This window comes from Nothobranchius furzeri, chromosome 4 (genome assembly GCF_043380555.1).
Source record: "Nothobranchius furzeri strain GRZ-AD chromosome 4, NfurGRZ-RIMD1, whole genome shotgun sequence".
Classification (NCBI taxonomy): domain Eukaryota; kingdom Metazoa; phylum Chordata; class Actinopteri; order Cyprinodontiformes; family Nothobranchiidae; genus Nothobranchius; species Nothobranchius furzeri.
In genome coordinates, this window is record NC_091744.1 from 7,376,114 (window position 1) to 7,397,032 (window position 20,919).

The 20,919-nt window shown below is 41.0% G+C and overlaps 1 protein-coding gene across 2 annotated transcripts; it reads left to right on the forward strand.

The window, feature by feature from the left end:
• Positions 1–334: 334 nt before the first annotated feature.
• On the forward strand, positions 335–19,836 carry rasal3 (RAS protein activator like 3). 2 transcript variants are annotated; one of them, XM_015951888.3, is made up of 19 exons: positions 335–1,306; positions 3,778–3,920; positions 4,030–4,108; positions 11,942–12,009; positions 12,098–12,177; positions 12,355–12,484; positions 12,574–12,672; positions 12,751–13,419; positions 13,498–13,642; positions 13,717–13,861; positions 13,929–14,165; positions 14,260–14,461; positions 14,539–14,630; positions 14,701–14,784; positions 16,289–16,457; positions 16,537–16,644; positions 16,766–16,956; positions 17,064–17,148; positions 17,825–19,836. In XM_015951888.3, exons 1-19 carry the CDS (start codon positions 691–693, stop codon positions 17,933–17,935), a joined length of 3,453 nt encoding a protein of 1,150 aa, XP_015807374.3. In that variant the 5' UTR covers positions 335–690; the 3' UTR covers positions 17,936–19,836. The 2 variants fall into 2 exon arrangements, with proteins under 2 accessions (XP_015807374.3, XP_015807383.3); XM_015951897.3 differs by lacking the exons at positions 335–1,306; positions 3,778–3,920; positions 4,030–4,108 and adding an exon at positions 11,364–11,515 and having other exon boundaries at positions 17,825–19,835.
• The last annotated feature ends 1,083 nt before the right edge of the window (positions 19,837–20,919 follow it).

Genomic DNA, 20,919 nt, shown 5'->3' on the forward strand with positions numbered 1-20,919 from the left:
TAAACATCACTGCCAAAGGTCACGTATGATTACAAGACAGGAAAACATGTTTTAATCAGCAAACATGACGTAATAAACATAAAGACATAAATCCCAGTTCTCAAACTGGAATTTTTGCTATTAGATTCATCCAGTCATTAAATGTTTCAGCAGATTTTCTTTATTGCAAGGGTCTGATGAGTAAACAACACATAAAATCACATTTCTCAAAAAAATAAATAAATTATACATATATATATATAAACAGACAAACTAATTTCCTTTAAGGTAAAGTTGTAAACTATTTACAATAAATTTGGAAGTTTGACTTTAGGTTTTAAGATAATCTGTGGTTAGGTGTTTTTTTAAATGGAAAACCTGATAGCAGAACAGGAAGAGGAGGGGGGAAGTTTTGGATGAAAACAACATTATTTTTGTAAATAAGAGAGCCTCTCGGTGTCAGTTGATGAGGAAGCAAACTGAGAATGAGGTAAAGCTGAATCCTGCTGCAGAGCAACCACAGGCAGAGCAGCTTCTTGCATGTTGTTGCCGGATGATGTTTTTTGAAAGACAGGAAGTGAGAGAAGAGCAGAGGTAGAAGCAGAGAGGACTGAACCGAAGATCGCTGTAAATTACAAGCAGGATCTCATGAGGTTAGGTAAAAGAAGCTAGAGTTGAGAGAAATTCATTAAGAAACTCTAAAGGTTGGCTATGGGCACTGAGGAGAAAGATTTAGAGCCTGCTGCACATCTTCCATCAAAGGAGCAGGGATCACCCAAGAAGGAAAAGGATCCTCCTGTTGAACACCCTCAAACATCTGAGACCGCCGACCCCCTCAACACCTACAAGTGGCACACTGACTCCAAGGGAACGCTCAATTATGCCAAAGAAGATGGAGACAGAGGTGCAGCGTCCTCCAACTCTACAATCGATAAAATTCAGAAAGCTTCTAGCAACAAATGGAGCAAGGTCCAAAACTGGCGCAAAGCTCTAAGCGAGGACACTGGAGACAAAAATGCACCCAGCACTAGAGTTGCAGAGGGACCCAAACCCGATAAAGGGGCCGGGGGAACCAAGAAGAACCCATTCAGACGGGCCCTGTCTGAGCCTCCTGGATCGCTCTTTTCAGCCCTGACTCCATCCTCCAGCTCTTTCAACTCCGCTCAAGCAGCTTCATCCTCATCTGCAGCAGCTGCAGATGCCCCAGGGGGGTCCTCCATCGACCCTTCACAGAAAGGAGGCCTAAAAAAATACCTGTGGAACGTGACCCAGAAACTCAAGAGGCCCCGGCTGCAGAGCCGTAACAGCGCTTCAGCTTTACTTCAAGGTAACGGCACAAAATCTGATCAGAAATTCAAAACATGCAAAAAAAAAAAAAAAAAAAAACACAACTCTGTGTTCATCTTAAACCTCAGCGCAGATCATCAGATTAGCAGCACATTGTGTTTTGTGAAATTTGAATGCAAAGGTGTAACTAACAAACATTTTCAGGCCACAAAATGTTGACTGAATGTGGTTAAACTAACTTCCTGTAGACACATGTCAGAGCTGCTGTTGGTGTGGTGCGCGGTAGCCTTTCCACAGAGAGGTGATGTTTAAACATCGAGCCGAGGAGCTAATCAGCCGAGAGAAGGTCGAGAGGAACTTAAACTTTACAGAAAAATATTTACAGAAACTGAAGACTTGTTGACTTAAGGTTCAAGTAAAATGTGGAAGTTATTAATTCAAAAATTAACACAATAAAGTGAGTTAGGACTAAAATTCATAAACAGTGTCAACTTCTTCCTTCAAAAGTGTTCATTAGCTAATACACACGAGTCCACAAGCAGAAATAACAAATTTCATTACTTTGTCCTTGTTTAATTGATTCTTAATATGTTTAATTTTGAATATTTGACAATAAAATCCTTAAAAACAGGTGCAAATTCTAAATGGTTGTTAAAAAAGGGACTTAAAAGCCATCGGACGTATTTTTCTGTTTAAAGTTTTGCATTTTTGCTTCCAGAACAGCCTCTGCTTGAATAAATGGGATTTTTACAATTTAGGACTAAATGGATATTCCACCCCAAAGTGAAAATTAGTCTGTTGCCATACAACCCAGAATTAGACAATTTGGATAAAGTACTTTGTAACCAGCCAAGTCATTGCAATCTGGCAGTATTCTGTTAGCTTTAGCTTAGCATAAACAATGAACATGGACAGTACCAGTTAGCATTTCAATCACTAAATTTAAAAATGAGACTCACTTCCGTAAACACAAATGTGTGACTAGGCTTTTATCCTGGACAAATCTTTGAAGAAACAGCATGGTAAGCCTAAAAATGGCGGCATACGTGACAGAGATAGATCAATTTCGTGGCCACGTGCATCATGCAACGTTGGCTTACAACGGTGCTTTGTTGAAATGTACTCCCAAGTCTAAATCGGCTCCTGTAATTCCTTTGTGTTACTTATTAGTTTAATTTGCAGTTGATATAATTGAGATCACCAAGAAAAATTCACACAAAATGCTAGCTGTTACCATTCACTTACATTGTTTATGCTAAGCTAAAGCTAACGGAACACTGTCAGATTAGGAGAATGACTGGGCTGGTAACAAAATGCTTTCCTGCAACAATTTGTACATCTGATGTGGGTAAATATTTATCTTTTCGAATTATTTACAGCTAAAGAAAATAAACTAATACTAAACTAAAGCCATGACTCTTCTATGAAAGTAATTTTCTGAATAAAGGGGCATTGTTTGGGGTCAGACTGTGGTGAACACTGAGTCCTGAGAAAGAACATCGAAAGAGGAATCTTCGTCCCACATTCCTGCACAACAGCTGCAGTCATTCTTTCAGAAACAGAAGAAAAATTTGATTTCTGCAGATGTTTTGATTATTTTCTCTTCTTCTAAAACAAAAATAATTTCAGCAAAACCCGAATTTTTGTATATCGCACATATTTTCTCAACAACCACAATAAAACTTCTATTTTAATTAAAAAACTACCTACAGGAAAAATATTTGATTTTTTTTGTGCTGGACACAGGCCCAACACACCTACACTGGCCCAGATCTACAAACAAAAATTGTACAGTTAAGAAGGAAATCAATGAAGAAGAAACGTAAGTAATTCCTACAGTACTTTGAAATTAAAAGGTACAATCTGCCATGTTTATCACATGACTGCACCTGTTAGCTGCTAACAGAGGAAATGGAAAGCAGCTGAGTCCAAATGAGGGTGTTACATGATGTAGCGACCTCTAGTGGCAGCAGTTGTACATTGCAAGCAAGCAGTTTGTTCCTTCTTGGTCACAAAAAAAAACAAGGCCTCTGTTTGGAGAAATAGAGCTGATGCTCTTCAAAACTATTGACTAGTCCAAATTAAATCAAGATCAAAGCATAAAGTTGCTATCTTAAAACACATCCAGTGTCCAAAAATCCAGAGCAGATTATGTAAATATTCATTTATAACCTTTGGTAAACTTAGAAGAGACCGACTTTGTGTGTGACGCAATCGTTTTTCAGTCTATTTCCTTTCTCCGGTTAATGCAGGCGACGGGGGTTGAAGAATATGATCACATCCAGCATGCATGTGCAACTTAGAGTGGCTAATCATGTTTCAAAAAGAACAAGCGTGTCACAGGTTCTCAGGGAACAAGACCTTTGAAAAAATAAAACTGCCTGAATGTGTGAAACTGCTCAGGAAATAAACTCTCAGCTCTTCAGTGTGAGAAAAATTATTTTATCAGTTTAGAGCATTTTTAACGTGTTTCATCCTCCAATTGAAAATAAATGAATGCATCTGTTTCAGATCTGGGAAAATCGGAACGAACACCAAATGTCCCAACTGAGCCTCCAAAATTAGAGTGGGTCCCACCGCAGGAAGTCCCCTTATGGGACATCAGCAACTGTTGCCTTGACAATGGACAAATTCTCATTTCCCAGGAGGAAGAGGTAAAACCCACACAGATGAACATGTGGTCAGTGTTTCACCCTGAAGAGTAAATAGGAATTAAAGTTGGTTTTATTTTTGGAGACTAATGCCAGTGCGTGTCTTTCTCAGCCGACGACATGGATCCGAAACCGTGTCAGCAGCTGCTTGTCCAACCTTAGCATGCAGAATCTTGCAGATATCGACTTAGGTCAGTACACATACAAACACACACACTTTGGATTTGCTATTAATTTTGTTGTCTTATAAAAAGGTGGTTTTGTCAATTGATTATGTAATACAAAGTTGAATTAAACCTCTTTTTAAGAAACATTTACTGGATTTGTATATTTTAGCTAATTATCAAATTTGATATAATCTCCCATTTTTATCCCAACTTTTAGAAGTTGCGGATATGTTTCTGTTCACAAAAGAATCTAAGGAATTTCAAATTACAGCTCAGAAACAACTATCATAAAAGATCTTATAACACGTATGTCAAAGGGTCTTGTGTCCACGAGTTTGGCTTTGATGCTTTAAACAATTTCTATCACATTATTTCATTGCGGACTTTAGATAAAGTGATTAAAATTGAAGAAAAATCTAAGTTTTGCTTTTATGCTAGACTTTAATAAATTTCCCTCTGGGATTAATAAAGTATTTCTGAATTGAATTGAAGGCACGGTAATTATGTGACCGCCCCATAATCAGGTTACAGTTTCGAGTCCCACTCATCGACATATGTACTGGACAATTAATTTCCATAGGCTCCAATATCACTTTTTTGAGGCCAAATGGGAGGTGGCCACCACCGCCATTTTGACCGTGTCACAGGTTCTATCAAGCCCAGACAATTCCAAAAAAGGGAACAGAGGAGGAGCTGAGGGTGGGGCTGTTAAGGCTGGGATCAACTGACGACACCCGGTCGAACTAGCTACAAGCTAACCTGAAGCTAACCCAAAGCTAATGCGGAGGTGGGAGCTAAGCTAACGGAGGTAGCAACCTAGTTACAACCGGAGTTAACTGTGCACCACACCAGAGCTTCTGAGTCAGAGATACGCCGGGCTGACTGCTGGGTAAAACCGGGTGGAACACAGAGGTCTCGGGGACCTCCACAAGCCGGCAGCCGCACAGCACACAGAAGCCGCGATAAGACAGATGCGCCGAGCTGCTGGGAGAACTAGCCGTCAGCCCGCCACAGCACACAGAAACCGCGATCAGACAGATGCGCCGAGCTGCTGGGAGAACCAGCCGTCAGCCCACGCAGCTAAGGAGCCGCGATCAGACAGAGATGGACTGGGCTGCTGGGAGAAACAGCCGGCATTCCGGGTGGAAAACATTGGTCTCCCGAGAGCTCCACAAGCCGATAGTCGGAGCCCAGCTCCACAACATGTTATATTTCAACCCATTTTCTAAAGTGCAGCATTATGTTAAATGCACTGGGATTTACCCTATTACATTTAAATTTCATGGTTAAACAGTACATGTTAAAATCTAAGCTCAGCTCGGCAGTGACCTAAAATACATAAATATAATTTTACTTACCGAAAAAAATGAAGTGGAGACTCCTTGGACGCTCAATTAGTGCAATTAATGCCACAGCAAGTCATTTTGTCCAACAATTGCACAAAAAACATCCAAAAAAGAATACACAAACACAGAGACTCAAAATCCCGGAGCAGTTTCCAAGCCAGACTGAGGCCTTTCCACTGAGCTAGCTATGCGGTCACGTGGGTCGGATGCTCATTAATTATACAGAATTTTAGGCTTTCAATACACTTAAACAGAAGAGTGAGAAAAAAATTCACCCCCCTCAGAGTTGTCATGAGTGTAAACGAGATAATTTAAACAAAAAACATGTTCTGGTACCAGGCTGTAAATATGTTTATTTCTGCTGTGAAATTGGCATTTTTAACATGGGAGTCAATGAGGATTTGCTCGCTTCTGATACCAGCCCCCAGCGGATGAGGGTGGAACTGCAATTTTTGGTACTTCCGGGTTTGACTCTATTTTAAAGCCGCATTGTGGGGGCCTGGTCCCACTCAGTCTGTCGCTGTCATTGTTTCCTTGGGCAAGACACTTGACCCACATTGCTGGTGGTGGTCGGAGAGACGGGGGTGGGGGGGTGGGGGTGGGTGGTGGGGGGTGGGGGGGGGGGGTGTACTGATTGTGTTGAAAAGGGTTCTAGGATTCTAGGTGCTGTACCCAATTCAGGTCCTGTACTAGACTTAATCATGGAGTTCCACAGGGTTCAATGCTTAGTCCAATTCTTTTCTCTCTTTAAATTATCTTTTTTGGAAAATTAAGAAACTTTAAACTTTTTATTGTTATGATAATAACTCAGAGCTGCATGTAAAATCAATTAAATCTTGCCATCTAGCCCAGTGACAAAACTGTCCAAAGACCAAATCCCAGATGACTATTAAGAAGCTCAGAAAAACAAGATTGATTTCTTAAGACGAAATGATTCTAGTACGATTAAATCCTTCCTGCTGTGAAGAAATCAAGACATTAAAAGTGTCGTGAACTTGCACAAAATATTGCTAAAATCAGAAAAATGTCTCCAAGAGTGATGCTAAAAATACGTGTTAATATTTACAAATGAAATTGATATTTTACAAGTGAATCTATGTTCCAACTCTCATCTATAGTCATGAGCTTTGAGTAGCGACTTAAAGAACGATTTCATGGATACAAGCGATTGAAAAGCTGTTTTCTCCTCAGGGTGGCTGGGCTCTCCCGTAGAGATAGGGTGAGAAGCTCGGTCATCCTTGAAGGGCTTGGAGTAGACATGCGGATCCTACACATCAAGAAGAGCCTGTTGAAGTGGCTCAGGTATCTGGTCAGGATGCCTCCCTGGTGAGGTTTTCTGGGCAAGTCCTACCAGCGACTAAAGGAAGATCGAGGACACGGTGGAGGGACTATGCTTCTCAGCTGGTCTGGGAACGCCGAGGGACTCCCCCAGAGGAGCTGGCCCAAGTGGCTGGGTAAAGGGAAGTCTAGGCAGCTGCCCCCACCACCCAGCCTCAAATAAGCAGAGAAAAATGAATGAACATCGATATTAAAACCAAAACTGGTTTCATGATGAGCTTTGTGGTCAGACACTGGGTCAAATTCAAACATTCTTAGGTAAGGTAATGTGAGTATATTGTGGCAGTAGTAAATAGTAGTAAAGTACAGGGCAGCTGTGGCTACAATGTATTTTATAGTAAACCAGAAAATTTTGAATTTGTTGCAGAAATGCTGTTTGAATGCTGGATAGCTTAAACTGTAAGCTGAAGCTGCTGAACAGCTGAACTGAAGCTGAAACTAAGCAAAACTGTCAAAATGAGCTGAATTTATTGAAAGATGTAGAAGTAAAAAGCACTAACAAGCTAATATAAAGCACAAAAAGTAAGTGAAGAATGGAGAAAAATAATCGTAAATAGCAAAAAACTGAAATCTGTGAACATTGTATAAAAATTTGGACAGCTAAAATGTCTACACACGTGTTATTTCAGGTGAGCAAGTTTAACAGTTCAATCTTTACATTTAGCTGAACTGTGAAATTAGCAGCTTATGCTAAAATTTTTTTACTGACTGCTGAAGTTGTTGAATAGCTGAAGTGAAGCTGAAACTAAGCTAAACTGGCAAATGAGAAGAAGAAGAAGAAGAAGAAGAAGAAGAAAAAGAAGAAGAAAAAGAAAATATCATTCTTATAGCGCCTCTCAAGATAAAAATCACGAGGCGCTTCACAAAAACAAAAAATGTAAAAATATAAAAAAGCATTTAGAAAATGTTTAAAAATATATTTAAAATGAGCAAAAATAGGCAATTGTGATTAAAAAAATGTTAAGAAAGAGAGAGAGTGAATAGGAAAGAGGGAAATCAGTGGATCCTGAGGAAGGTGGAATAGGTGGGGAGAGCAGAACAAAGAGAGTGGTGAAGAAGGTCATACAAAAGCCAGCTTGAACAAATGAGTCTTCAGCTGCTTTTTTAAAGGAGTCCACTGAGTCCACTGATCTCAGGCTCAGTGGGAGAGAGTTCCAGAGTCTGGGGGCCACAGCAGCAAATGATCTGTCACCTTTGGTCTTTAGCCTGGCGCTGCACAACCAGTAGGCTTTGACCTCACTAGACCTCAGGGACCTGCGGGGGTGTAGGGACTAAGAAGATCACCAATTTAAGATGGTGCTTGTCCATGTAAGGCCCTATAGACCAGAACCAGGATCTTGAAATGAACCCTGAAGTTGACTGGCAGCCAGTGAAGCTGGAGGAGAAGCGGGGTGATGTGGGTGTGTTTGGAAAATGAGCTCAATATAATGAAAGATGTGAAAGCAAAAAGCACCAACAAGCAAATAAAGCACAAAAGTAAGTGAAGAATCAAGAAAACTAATCCTAAACAGCAGAAAACTGAAATCTGTGAACATTGTTTAAAAATCTGGACAGCTAAAATGTCTAATCACTTGTTATTTCAGTAGGACTAGTTTAACAGTTTAATGTTTACATTTAGCTGAACTGTGAAATTAGCATCATATGCTGAATTCAGAAACTGCTGAAGCTGCTGAATAGCTGAAGTGAAGCTGAAACTAAGCTAAACTGTCAAAATGAGCTGAATGTATTTAAAGATTTAGAAGCAAAAATCACCAAAGAGTATAATAAAGCTCAGAATATAGGTGAAGAATGGACAAAAAATGCTAAACAGCAGAAAACTTTAATTTTTGAACATTGATTAAAACTCAAATTTTGAAATGTTTAAACAGCTGGTATTTGAATGAGAATAGTTTAATAGGTACATTTTTACAATTGGCCTAACTGTGAATTTAGAAACATTTGCTAATATCTGAAACTGATAGATTATCATATGTTCAGACTTGATATGGGATGTATGAATGGTTGGATGAATGAAATGATGGATGGATTGTTGGATGGATGTTAGATGATTTATTGGATGGATGGATTGATGGGATAGATGCATGTATGGATTTATATGTGGATGGATGGATTCCTTAGGCCAAGCCAATCGATTTGATGTCTCACAGGTGTGGGTGTGTAATTCCATTTAGCCAGAAGATGATTAACCTCTCTCAACCAATCAGGGAGCTGGGAGGGAGCGGGGCACTTTGCCACCTTCTGACGATCAATCAAATTTAACTTGTTTCTAAGTATAAGTACAGATAGTTCAAAAAAAATCTAAAACAGAAGTCTGATATTGGCTCAATATTCAGCTTTTTATATTCATTCCTATTAGACTTGGTTAAAGTGATTTGTAGTTCCTTGTGTTGCCATGGTAACAGATGACAGGAGTCTGCTTTAACAAAGCAATGTACAATGTCACATGACTCTATTAAACTTTGAACAACATTTCTATATTGAAGTATGTTGATACAGTTGTGTCTAAAATGTTATTAAATGTTGTTGCTAAGCACGTTGCCATGGTAACGCAGAACACAAAATCAAGTTAATACAAGACTCCTGGGACCAAGCAGGTTCAATTGATGTATCATATGTGGGGGTGCATATTTCCTTTTAGGCAGAAGACGATTGAAAACTCTCAGCCAATCAGAGAGTAGCGAAGGAGGAGGGGCCTTTCCTGCCTTCTGACAAGCATTAAAATGTCAGCTATGCTGCTAGTTTTAAGTGCATAGAGCTCAGAAAGATAAGAAACAGCAGTATGTCATAGGCTCAATATTAGGCTTTTCACATTCATTTCAATGCGACATGTTAGGGGATATCCTTATGCACTTGCGTTAACATGGTAACAGATGACAGAAATCTACATCAATATACTTATGTTCAATGTGCCATGACCTTTTTAAAATTTAATTAATGTTTGTATGTTAAATTACTTTACTACAGTAGTGTCTAAAATGTATGAAATGTCGTTGCTAAGCTTGTTACCATGGTGACAGATAACACATTTAAAATTTATTTCAAGATTCCTGAGACCAAGCCGGTCGATTTGATGTATCATATGTGTGGGTGCTCGATCCTGCTTGGACAGAAAATGGTTGAACATTCTCAGCCAATCAGAGAGAAGCACTGTTTTCCCGCCTTTCCCCCCGGCTGTTGGAGACATGCAGCTGTACTCCTATTACTGAGAGGTCTGTAAATCTGTCCTTCAGAAGTGAAATTGGACCTGTCAAACTTCTCATCACCATTCGAAAAGTACTCCACCGATTCAAAAAATTCAAAAAGCGTGAGCGGCAGAAGCCTTTGGTGGACATCTGTGTGAAGTCTTGTGTGCCTACCACAAATGTTCTAGAATATATGAGGAGAACATTTCAGCTGTCTGTCGGCCACAGATGCCTTTTCTTTATAAGAGGTTTAAATGGAAGAAAGCTGGCGCAGTCCTCTTACTGATTTTCTTAAAATTTCAAGCCGTCCCTCAAGTTCTACCTGCGATTTTAGAAAAACCGTAAAAGATATCAAAAAGCCTCTTTAATATGTTAAATAAGAAAGTCTTGTGAGTTTGTTGAACTTTGAATGAAGTCTCTAAGTTAAAGGGAACCCAAAAGAGTTTTAGGTCAAAAAAGTGATTGGAATTTGCTGAAAATTGACCAATCCCAATCATTTCATTGGGAAAAATTTTGCAGAAAAAGCTTAATAACAGTAAGCATCATATCAATGCCAAAAGTAATGGTCGGAAAGAGCTTAACGAGCTGAACGTTTTGATATAAAATTGTTTAAATAGTTAAAAATTTGAAGGAGTTGAAAAGGTTCAAAAAGTGTACGGAAGTACAATCAGAAGAATAAAGATAAACAGGAAAACAATAGTTTGAACAGCATTCAAACAATAAAGATAAACAGGAAAACAATAGCTACAGCATTCAAACAATAAAGGTCCAAGGCAGACTTACTCGTGAATATCCACAGAGAAGCAGAGGCAGAGCGTTGAGCTATCAGGAATCAACTTCCTGCACCCGTTCAAGAAGCAGACCCACTTGTTTCAGTTAAAATCACACCTACATTTTCCATTTGATAAGACTAATCGATAGGGCTCGCTCACATCTTTAGACTTAGACAGTGAATTATTGAGATATTGTGTTGACTTTTTTTAATTTTAACCTTGATTTCAACCCTTTTTTTTATCAGATCGATTCATTCATGCATTTTTTTAATCTTCAAATTTTTCATTTTTGCAACACTAATTAATCCTTACATGGTCTTTATGTTACTTGATACATAATTTATCACTATGACCCTAATTAGAAACAAACAAAACTTGGCATATGGAGTATTTTAAGATGGAGTTGAGCAATGCTGAGCATGTTTCCTTCTGACATCAACATCTTACTTCTGCACAGAGAGGAAATAACAAAGTGTTTAATCACGGGGGTGACGACCAAATTGCTTCCTCTACGATGAAGATAGCGTCGTGTCCGGGTGCGCTAGCAGTCCAATAAGAGCTTGTAGAGGAAAGGAAGCGGGCGGGGGTGGGGGGGTGGGGTGGGGGGGGGGCTGTATCTTGTCTTCAAGCTTTCAAAAGATAATTCTGCATTAATTCTACTGGTTCACTCAGACAGAAGCATCAGATCTCAGCAAAAAGGAAGTAAACGCTAAAGAAGCTAATCCTAAAGTAAAACGACATTGAACTAAATGATGGGATTTAAGCACTGGATTGTTTGTGGAGGAGCTTTAGGTAAGCAAAGGACAACACCTGATTAATAATAATCTCAAATATCTTCTTTACTTGAACTGTATTAATGTTGAAAAGTTCTTTAGAAAAACGAACAAGAGGAAATGTTTGCGGAACAGACTTATTTTTCTTTCTTCTAGTGTTTAGTAAACTTTGTACTGAGGTACGTCTCTGCAATCATCAGCCTTCATCGAAAAACCACATCCTGTAGAGCTGATTTATTAATAATGCTACTCTGTTGTTTTCCTTAACAAAGACGACCAAATGAGTTCTTTCTGAGCTGCTGCACTGGAACAAAAATGTAAAACAATTTATTTTCCACAGATGAAAGTATCGGTTTAAATTTGTATTACTGCTGACAGTTAATCTTAAAAATTCCATCCATCCATTTTCTTTGGTCACGCTAACGTGTTTCTCCTCAATCCTCAGAATGTAGCCCCGACCCTGTGGGCCAGCCAGGCGGGTCTCGACCCAAGAACCAGGATGGTGGTGTACGGGTGAGGGCACATACTGCCTTCACTAACATGTCATTTCCTCCTGATGAAACACACAATTGGGCTCATGACTGCCATCTTTACCCCACAGGCGCTGATCAAACGACGCCTTGACAAGGCCAAAAGGAACAGCGCCACCCAGCTGAACCCGGCTCTGAACAAACTAAGCAGGTGAAGCTCACCTACAGATACTGATTGGAGTCCAAACCTTTAAGGAGTTATCAACTCTGACTGACTAGACATATGAATTCCTCATTTTGTTTAAGAGTAAAATGTTGATGAGCTCTGGTGATAAAGTGACTATTTAATATTAAAAGGATTCAATGGTATGTTGTGTTTAATATTTAGACAGTATGGTTCCCGGGAGTCAGTATCAATTCCAGTCAGGGTGATGGAAGGTGTAGATCTGAGCGCCGATACCAGCACAGTCATCAGGCCTGTCCACAGCTCCATCTTAGGGGAGAAGTACTGCTTTGAGGTAAACGACAGGTTCCCAAAGAGGTGTTACACATATCTGACCTTCCAGAAAACAAGAAACCCCTTTTCTGATGCTATTTACGTGTCCAGGTGATAAATTCGGAGAACACCCACTGCTTCGGCTGCTCTTCGGCTGCTGAACGTGACAGATGGATTGAAGATCTGAGACGGGCGGCCCAGCCCAATAAGGTAAAAGTAACGGTTCATGTGAAAAAGAAATTCTCTGAACACAGTTGATTCAAACATCTGATGAGTGAATGTTCACAGGACAACATTGAGCGTACAGAGAACTCCCTGAGCCTGTGGGTTAACGAAGCCAAGGATCTGCCACCCAAACGGAGTTACTACTGCGAGATGCATCTGGATGGGACCCTGTTCGCTCGCACTAGCAGTCGAGCTGTTGGAAAGGCAGCCAACCGCTCCAGCATGGCTGGAGACAACTCCACCGGGTCATCGGGAAACACAGGGGCTGGTGGAGGCGCAGCCGGAGGGGGTCAACTGTTCTGGGGTGAATTCTTCGAGCTCGACAACCTGCCTTCTGTCTCTCAAATCAGTCTCCACCTTTTCCGTGAGGAAGACTCCAAAAAAAAGCGCCACTCCAGAGACGAGTCAAACCTGCACCCACTGGGCAGCGTGGAGATCCCTCTATCTGACATTCGAGGGAGGACCTATAAGGAGAAGTGGTACCTCATCACTCTGCACAAGACTTCAGCAGGAAACAAAGAGCAGCTGGGTCCTCAGGCTTCTCTCCGCATCAAGGCTCGATTCCAGAACCTGAAAGTGCTGCCCATGGAGAAGTACAAGGAGTTTGCAGAGTATGTGACAGTGGATTATGTGGAGATGTGTCCAAACCTGGAACCACTTCTGAATGTGAAGGAGAAAGAAGAGCTGGCAAGAGCTCTGGTCCATGTACTTCAGAGTATCGGCAAAGCCAAGGTCAGGATTGACCATAACACAATCAGATTTTATAAGAGAAGCAGTCTTGTATGTGTGGCTCTAAACGTGTGCTTTCAGGAATTCCTGTTTGATTTGGGCAGAGCTGAAGTCAAACGGCTTGAGGAGAAAGAAGCATTGATCTTTAGAGAAAACACTTTAGCCACCAAAGCCATCGATGAATACATGAAGCTGGTTGGTCAGAGATACCTCATCGACACCCTCGGTAAGGTGCTGAAGGTAAGCCTGTAGGCCTCCATTAAACGATAGGTTTCTAATGGAACCCTTTTTGTGATGCAGGAGATTTTATCAAACGACTTTACAATTCAGCCGAGAACTGTGAAGTCGATCCTCGTAAATGTCCTCCTGCTGAGCTTTCAAGCAACCAGCAACACCTGAGGGAAACATGTCAGGAGGTGGTGCAGAAGATCGTAGAGATCCAGGGGTAAGAATAAAGCATTTATAGTAGAAACATTAAAAAAATAAACCTTTGATGCATTTTTCATTCACAGACTTTTTCCTGAAGAATTAAACAAGATCTTCTCAAGCTGGATGGAAATGTGTGAAGACCAGGGCAAAGCAGAAATTGGCCAGCGGCTCATCTCCGCTTCCCTCTTCCTTCGCTTCCTGTGTCCAGCTATTCTGAGTCCATCCCTTTTTGGTCTAATCCAACCTTATCCAGAAACAAACACACTGCGTACCCTGACCTTAACCGCTAAAGTCATCCAGAATTTGGCCAATTTCACCCAGTGAGTGGATTTATTTCTGCACCTTCTTTTGCCTTTTTATCTGCACAAAACACTCCAGGATTGAGTTTTTGATGTATTTTTTGTTCTCATCTAGGTTTGGAGAGAAGGAGGAGTATATGTTGTTCATGAATGACTTCTTGCAGCAGCACTGGGACGGAATGAGGGGTTTTCTGCAAACGGTGTCCAACGAGGACAGTGAAATCCCAATGACGTCTTTTGATGGATATGTAGATCTGCCCCTGCGTTTAGCCGTGCTACATGGGCTGTTGGTGGACATCATCCATAAGAAAGACCAGGTAGGACAGAGAACGTCCTCAGGTTGGACTATCGTGTTTTGGTATGAGAACTAACACTTTCTTCTGTCCTTCTGCAGGAAACGATTGACAAGCTGCATCCTCTGCCTTCAATTCTGAATGAGATTACAAAATCACTGGGTCCTGAAGTCCCTCGGATCATTATTAACAGGTGTGTGAGCGGTCTAAGTGTGTATTATCGTCTTGTGCATGTTGATACTGAATCGGTGTCTTCTCTGCAGCCAAACAGAAAGTTCCAAACCAGAATTCGTTCCTCCCAAAGATGTGAAGAAGCAGCCAATGTTTCCCAAAGCCCATCGAGACCGGTAAGAAAAAAACCAAGTCTGTTCAAAACGTATTTATTTGACTCCTTTTCATCTTATTTCACCCAAGACTTAATTAACATTTACTTCCACCGATCCTTCCTTTAAAACGGAAAAGATCAATTTTATTTGTCTCGCCTTTTTTAACTCGTTCACTTTCACACCAGGTTAAAAAAGTTGAAGAAAACCTTTTGGGACATTTCTGTTATTTATTTGAGGCAGAAAGACTTATAATAAAATCCACATAGACAACACAAAAAAGTCACACTAACATTAAAGTCAGTTTAGAAGATTGCTTCATGTTCAAACTAGGGGTGGGCATAGATTTATTTTTTTTAGATTGATCTCACTGTAATCTTGGAATTAATCTAGCTTGATCTTGATTAAAATAGCTCATTTTAATCAATCATCAAACATGATTTATTAGTATGAAAGTTTATATTTTATTTGCTCAAAGTGTATTATTTAAATGAGGTTGTCTATTTCTTGGTCCGAACATGAAATTATCAATGAAAGTTAAGAATTTCCTTTGGTAATAGAACCAACTATAGCTTTTATAAAACACTTGACTTGTTTTATTTTAGTTATTTTTCCTTGTTTTCTTTATTTTCTTCTGTTTTTCCTTTATTCTGTTTTCTTCCCCTTTTCTCTTTTTCCCAATTCTTCCTCTTTCATCTCCATTTTCCGTATGTTTTTCCCCCTTTTCTTTATTCAGGTCCCTCCCCCAATTTGTCCTTTTTTAAGATTAAAGAGTAACTAAACCCCAAATAACTTTTATTTGCTTATAAACTGTATTATTGGGTCTTTACAAATGCAATCTTTCTGTTTATGTGCATTTTTTGACATTATTGCGTAAACTTGATTAAATCTAGAATCTAGGTCTAAAAACGTCTTAGTGCTGCCCCCTGTGGCAGAACAGCAGCTACTGCATGTTAAACTTGTGATTGACTGGGGCTGGTACAATTTCACATCATCAGTACAGTCTCCGCCCACTCCCACTCCCACCCAGGATGGAAATTCCCCACACTTGGCCACGCCACTCTGTGCCTCCTGGCAACGCCCACTTTCATAGCATTTTTCAAATCTTGACTAGGAGCGGAGTTACATTTTCTGATGGTGTGCAGTCCCTCTTTAAACTCAAAATATTGGCCTTTATAAAATTTGTTTTCCAGGTGAAAGCTTCGAGATTTTAGCTTCAAGATTTTTAGTCACCATGTTTTGTTTTCTCAAGCTCTTTGTTACCGCTTGAACATGTTGAATTCCAGACTAACTCAGAGAAGTTTTTTTTTTGCTATATGAAGTCTCTTTTATAATCTTAAATTTGTTGATTTTAATAAATATTATTTGATCCTCCCAGTTCTTCTGATGTCTGAAGAAGCTTTCACCATTTACCAAACCCTCTGTTTTTGTTGGTACCAATAATCTGGTATTTGTGTTCCAGAAAGCTTGCTTTTTGTTTAGGACTGACTCAGATTTTTGTGCGCAAAATAAAATATCTGATTCACAGGAACATGATGAAGGGAAAACCACTGGCCAGAACTCAGAGCGCTCCACACCGACCTCACAGTCACATTAAACCACCCCTGAGGAGGCAGACGAGCTCTGAAGCTCTGCCAATGCCTGAACACCAAGCGGATGTGGAACCCAACCAGCCAGTCATCACACCACCAAAAACTGTGAGTGATCTCATTTATTTATCTGTGAAACACATGAACAGTTTCACTTTTTAAATGTGATTAAACAATGTTTTCTCAGAGCGTAAGCATCAAGAGTCCTCCAGCACCCGTTCCGTGGATTGTGAATCCCAACAGGGAGCCCGGTAAAATGAAGATACAGAATGAGCAGCTGAGCTTACTGGACAGGGTGAGTTAAATCATCCATCCACAAATAAACAAGAATAACAGAAAAAAAAACAACCTCATTCTGACCAATTAGAGCATGGCTTCAGTGTTACAGTCACTTAAAGCCGTTATCTTTCTCCCAGCATGCTCAGGAGCTGTCTGAGCTCCGTCTGAGTATAGAGCAGGTGACAGAGCGTGAACTGGACATGGCCAAGCGCCTGGAGGACTTCATCATCCAGATTCAGGACCAGAATGCAATGCTGCAGGGGGAGGTCACTAAGCTGCAGAACCAGCTGGCTGTGCGAGACGAGCAGCTCGCCAGCGCCACCTTCAGGTGATCCAGTCTGAACACAAATTAAAGAACTTGGAGAACTGATGTAATGATGACTCCATGAGCTGGTTTGATTTCGTTGTCGTGTTTACTGCTGCTCTCCGTTGCAGGTTGGGTGTGATTGAGGAAGAAAGGGAGGAAGATGAGAGGAAGCTAAATATTGCTCTTGCAGCAGCTGAAAGAATGAATGTGCTGGTAAGAAAAACAGAGACGGACAGCAATCAGCAAGTTCACCCCCAAGGAAGACCGTGCTTGGAGAAATAAACTTCTAAAGCAATGTCCTTAGGACACATTAGATGAAAGTAGAGATATTTACCCAAATGGCACTGCTGCAAATTTGGAGAAACCTAACCCAGAAAATCAGCACAAACAGCTGAAACCAGCAGTCAGCATGGGGGAGGAGGGATAATAGTTTGGGTTGTTAATAGTGATGCACCGATGTGAAATTTTTGGGCCGATACCGATATCCAATATTAAGATCACTGTTATGGCCGATAACCAATATTTGCCGATACCAATATACCGACATTAATGCTTCTAAAATCAGCAGATTTTGTATAGAATGAAAATCATTCAAGCTGAATTTACATTATTATGTACACACATCACACACATTTATGCTTCTGAGATGATTTCATTCACAGTTCACGTGACTAAACAATCACACATCACCCCCCTCACCCTCTGAAACAGGCAAACAAATGGAGAAGAGATGGAAAAATATTGGTTGTCAATATCGGCCCGCATTTATTTATCGAACCGATACCGATATGTTTAAAAATGACTAACATCGGCCGATACCGATATTGATGTCAATATATTGTCCATCCCTAGTTGTTAATTTGTTGGTGTGTGTTCTCCGTGCTTACAGGAGGAGCAGTTTGCGAGCATGGTGAGGGACCTTCAACAGTTGAATGAGAACTCCAACAGCTGCCAGAAGAAGAGCCAGAACTCTGAACAGCCTCACATCAACAGCAACTGAGCTCAGAGAAAATGACTTAGCTTCAGTTTTGTATAAATGCACATAAGGAGTCGAGGATTTATCAGTCTTCCTAACTTTTATGTATCAACATCATTTCTGTTTGACTTTAAACATTTCCAATAAACAAGAAAGTACCTAATTTACTTTTGGTATGTTTTAAAGGAGATTGCAACTTTTTAAATAAAGTTATAATAGTTCATTTTCGTAAAGTTTTTTGCAGAAAATCCCTCTCACATAAAGCTATCTCAGGTTATATTCATGACATTTTCAGTGCCATCCAGAATGAGCCGTTTCAGGGCTCTATCACTTTCAGGGAGAAAAGCCTGCATCAATGCAGACTTGAGTGAAGTGCGAATCAATGATGCAAAAGGGGCATGATCAACCTCTGCACTTGAGAATTGGGACACCATACGTATTCACCCCTGGCCAGGATTGCGCAATTGAAGGGCGCAAGTGTGGAAATGTTAGAATTGGGATAATTTGGACACTGAGGGCAAGCTGTGGTTACTAACAGATCATTCAAGCAGTTTGAGCTTCTTTTTTTTTATCACTGAGCAAAATGATATTTCTGTACTTTATTTTGCTGGTTGAATGGGGGAAGTGCTGTGTCATTTAGCTGCTTGGTCAAACGTGTTAATGGAGCTGCATAAGACACTTGAGCAGGTGCCCAGCTTCACTAGACTGGCTTGCCAGACTTGTCCTCTATTTAATTCTACACAGAAGACGAGTCTGGATACTAACAGGCAGAGAGGCAGATGAGGGGCGGGACTAGCCAGCTCAAAAATAACAAATCAGAAAAAAGGCGGAAACGCCACCTGTACCGCGCGACGCTGTAGTCAAAAATGGCGTCTGGCAACGGAAAAGAACAGAGGAAAGAGCCGCAGCAAACTCCGCTCCAGACGCCGTCTTCGTTGTTCATGAGAAACTGAGCATCGGGGTGTGAGACGTATGCTGCTCAGCGCTGATTGGCTCGGTTAGAATTCTTAGGGGGTGGGGTTATTTGAATGGCTCTGATGTGAGGCTGTAGTCATGCTGGTCAATTGTGGATTTCTGTGGGAGATTTAATTCATTTCCACCAGTAGGAGAAAATATGTTTGAGGAATTTTGGCCTCTTCTGGATTAAATAATCTGGTTACGGGGAGGAGGGGTTTGGCTCGTCTCTGAACATAAGCGGGAAAATCACACCAAATCGGCTGGCGACGTGGCTGGTCATGAATGTAAACTAGATCTATTAAACCTAAAGGCATCAGAGTCAAATCGCTAGCAGTAGCAGTAACAGTTCCATCTACCCGATTCCTCTTGCAAAGGCTTATGTCATGGCTTGGTCACTCCCGTCATCAAAGAATCGTCGGCTAACAGTGCCTACACCACTCTCAGGACAATCCAGACTCTTTTCACGTGTCATTCCACAGATGTGGAATGACCTACCAAGCACTACCAGAACAGCGGCGTCCATGTCGATTTTCAAGAAACTCCTGAAGACCCAGTTCTTCAGAGAGCATACTCTAAATTAGCACCCTCCCTGGCTGCACCCGTCCCCCACTCTACTGTCCACTCCTTGTTCACTTCCCTTTATGATTCATTATGCTGCCTCACTTCCACCTAGGATTGACTGACTAGTGTTTGTTTGTTTGTTAGCCTCAAGGGCAACCTGCTGGCTTCATTATCACTTGTAAGTCGCTTTGGACAAAAGCGTCTGATAAATACATAAAAATAAAATGTTTATTTGAACCAGGCTACATGTTTATTTATGCTGTGAAATTGGTATTTTTAACATGGGAGTCAATGAGGATTTGCTCACTTCTGACACCAGCCCCTAGCAGATGAGGGTGAAACAGCAATTGTTGCCACTTCCATGGTGGCTTCATTTTCATCCTAGGGTTATGGGGGCTTGGGACGAGATATATGACATGGTCAAAATGGCGGTGCTGGGAACCTCCCATTTGGAAACAAAAACTTATAATTGGAACCTATGGACATTTTTGTCCAGTATACACTCACCTAAATGATTATTAGGAACACCTGTTCGACTTCTCCTTAATGCAATTATCTAATCAACCAGTCACATGGCAGTTGCTTCAATGCATTCAGGGGTGTGGTCCTGGTCAAGACAATCTCCTGAACTCCAAACTGAATGTCAGAATGGGAAAGAAAGGTGATTTAAGCAACTTTGAGAGTGGCATGGTTGTTGGTGCCAGACGGGCCGGTCTGAGTATTTCACAATCTGCTCAGTTACTGGGATTGTCACACACAACCATTGCTAGGGTTTACAAAGACTGGTGTGAAAAGGGAAAAACATCCAGTAGCAGTCCTGTGGGCGAAAATGCCTTGTTGATGCTAGAGGTCAGAGGAGACTGAGCCAACTGATTCAAGCTGATGGAAGAGCAACTTTGACTGAAATAACCACTTGTTACACTCGAGGAATGCAGCAAAACATTTGTGAAGCCACAACACACACAACCTTGAGGTGGATGGGCTACAACAGCAGAAGACCCCACCAGGTACCACTCATCTCCACTACAAACAGGAAAGAGGCTACAATTTGCACGAGCTCAACAAAATTGGACAGTTGAAGACTGGAAAAATGTAGCCTGGTCTGATGAGTCCCAATTTCTGTTGAGACATTTGAATGGTAGTGTCAGAATTTGGTGTAAACAGAATGAGAGCATGGATCCATCATGCCTTGTTACCACTGTGCAGGCTGCTGGTGGTGTAATGGTTTGGGGGATGTTTTCTTGGCACACTTTTGGCCCCTTAGTACCAATTGGGCATTGTTTAAATGCCACGGGCTACCTGAGCATTGTTACTGACCATGTCCACCCCTTCATGACCACCATGCACCCATCCTCTGATGGCTACTTCAAGCCGGATAATGCACCATGTCACAAAGCTTGAATCATTTCAAATTGGTTTCTTGAACATGGCAATGAGTTCACTGTACTACAACGGCCCCCACAGTCACCAGATCGCAACCCGATAGAGCA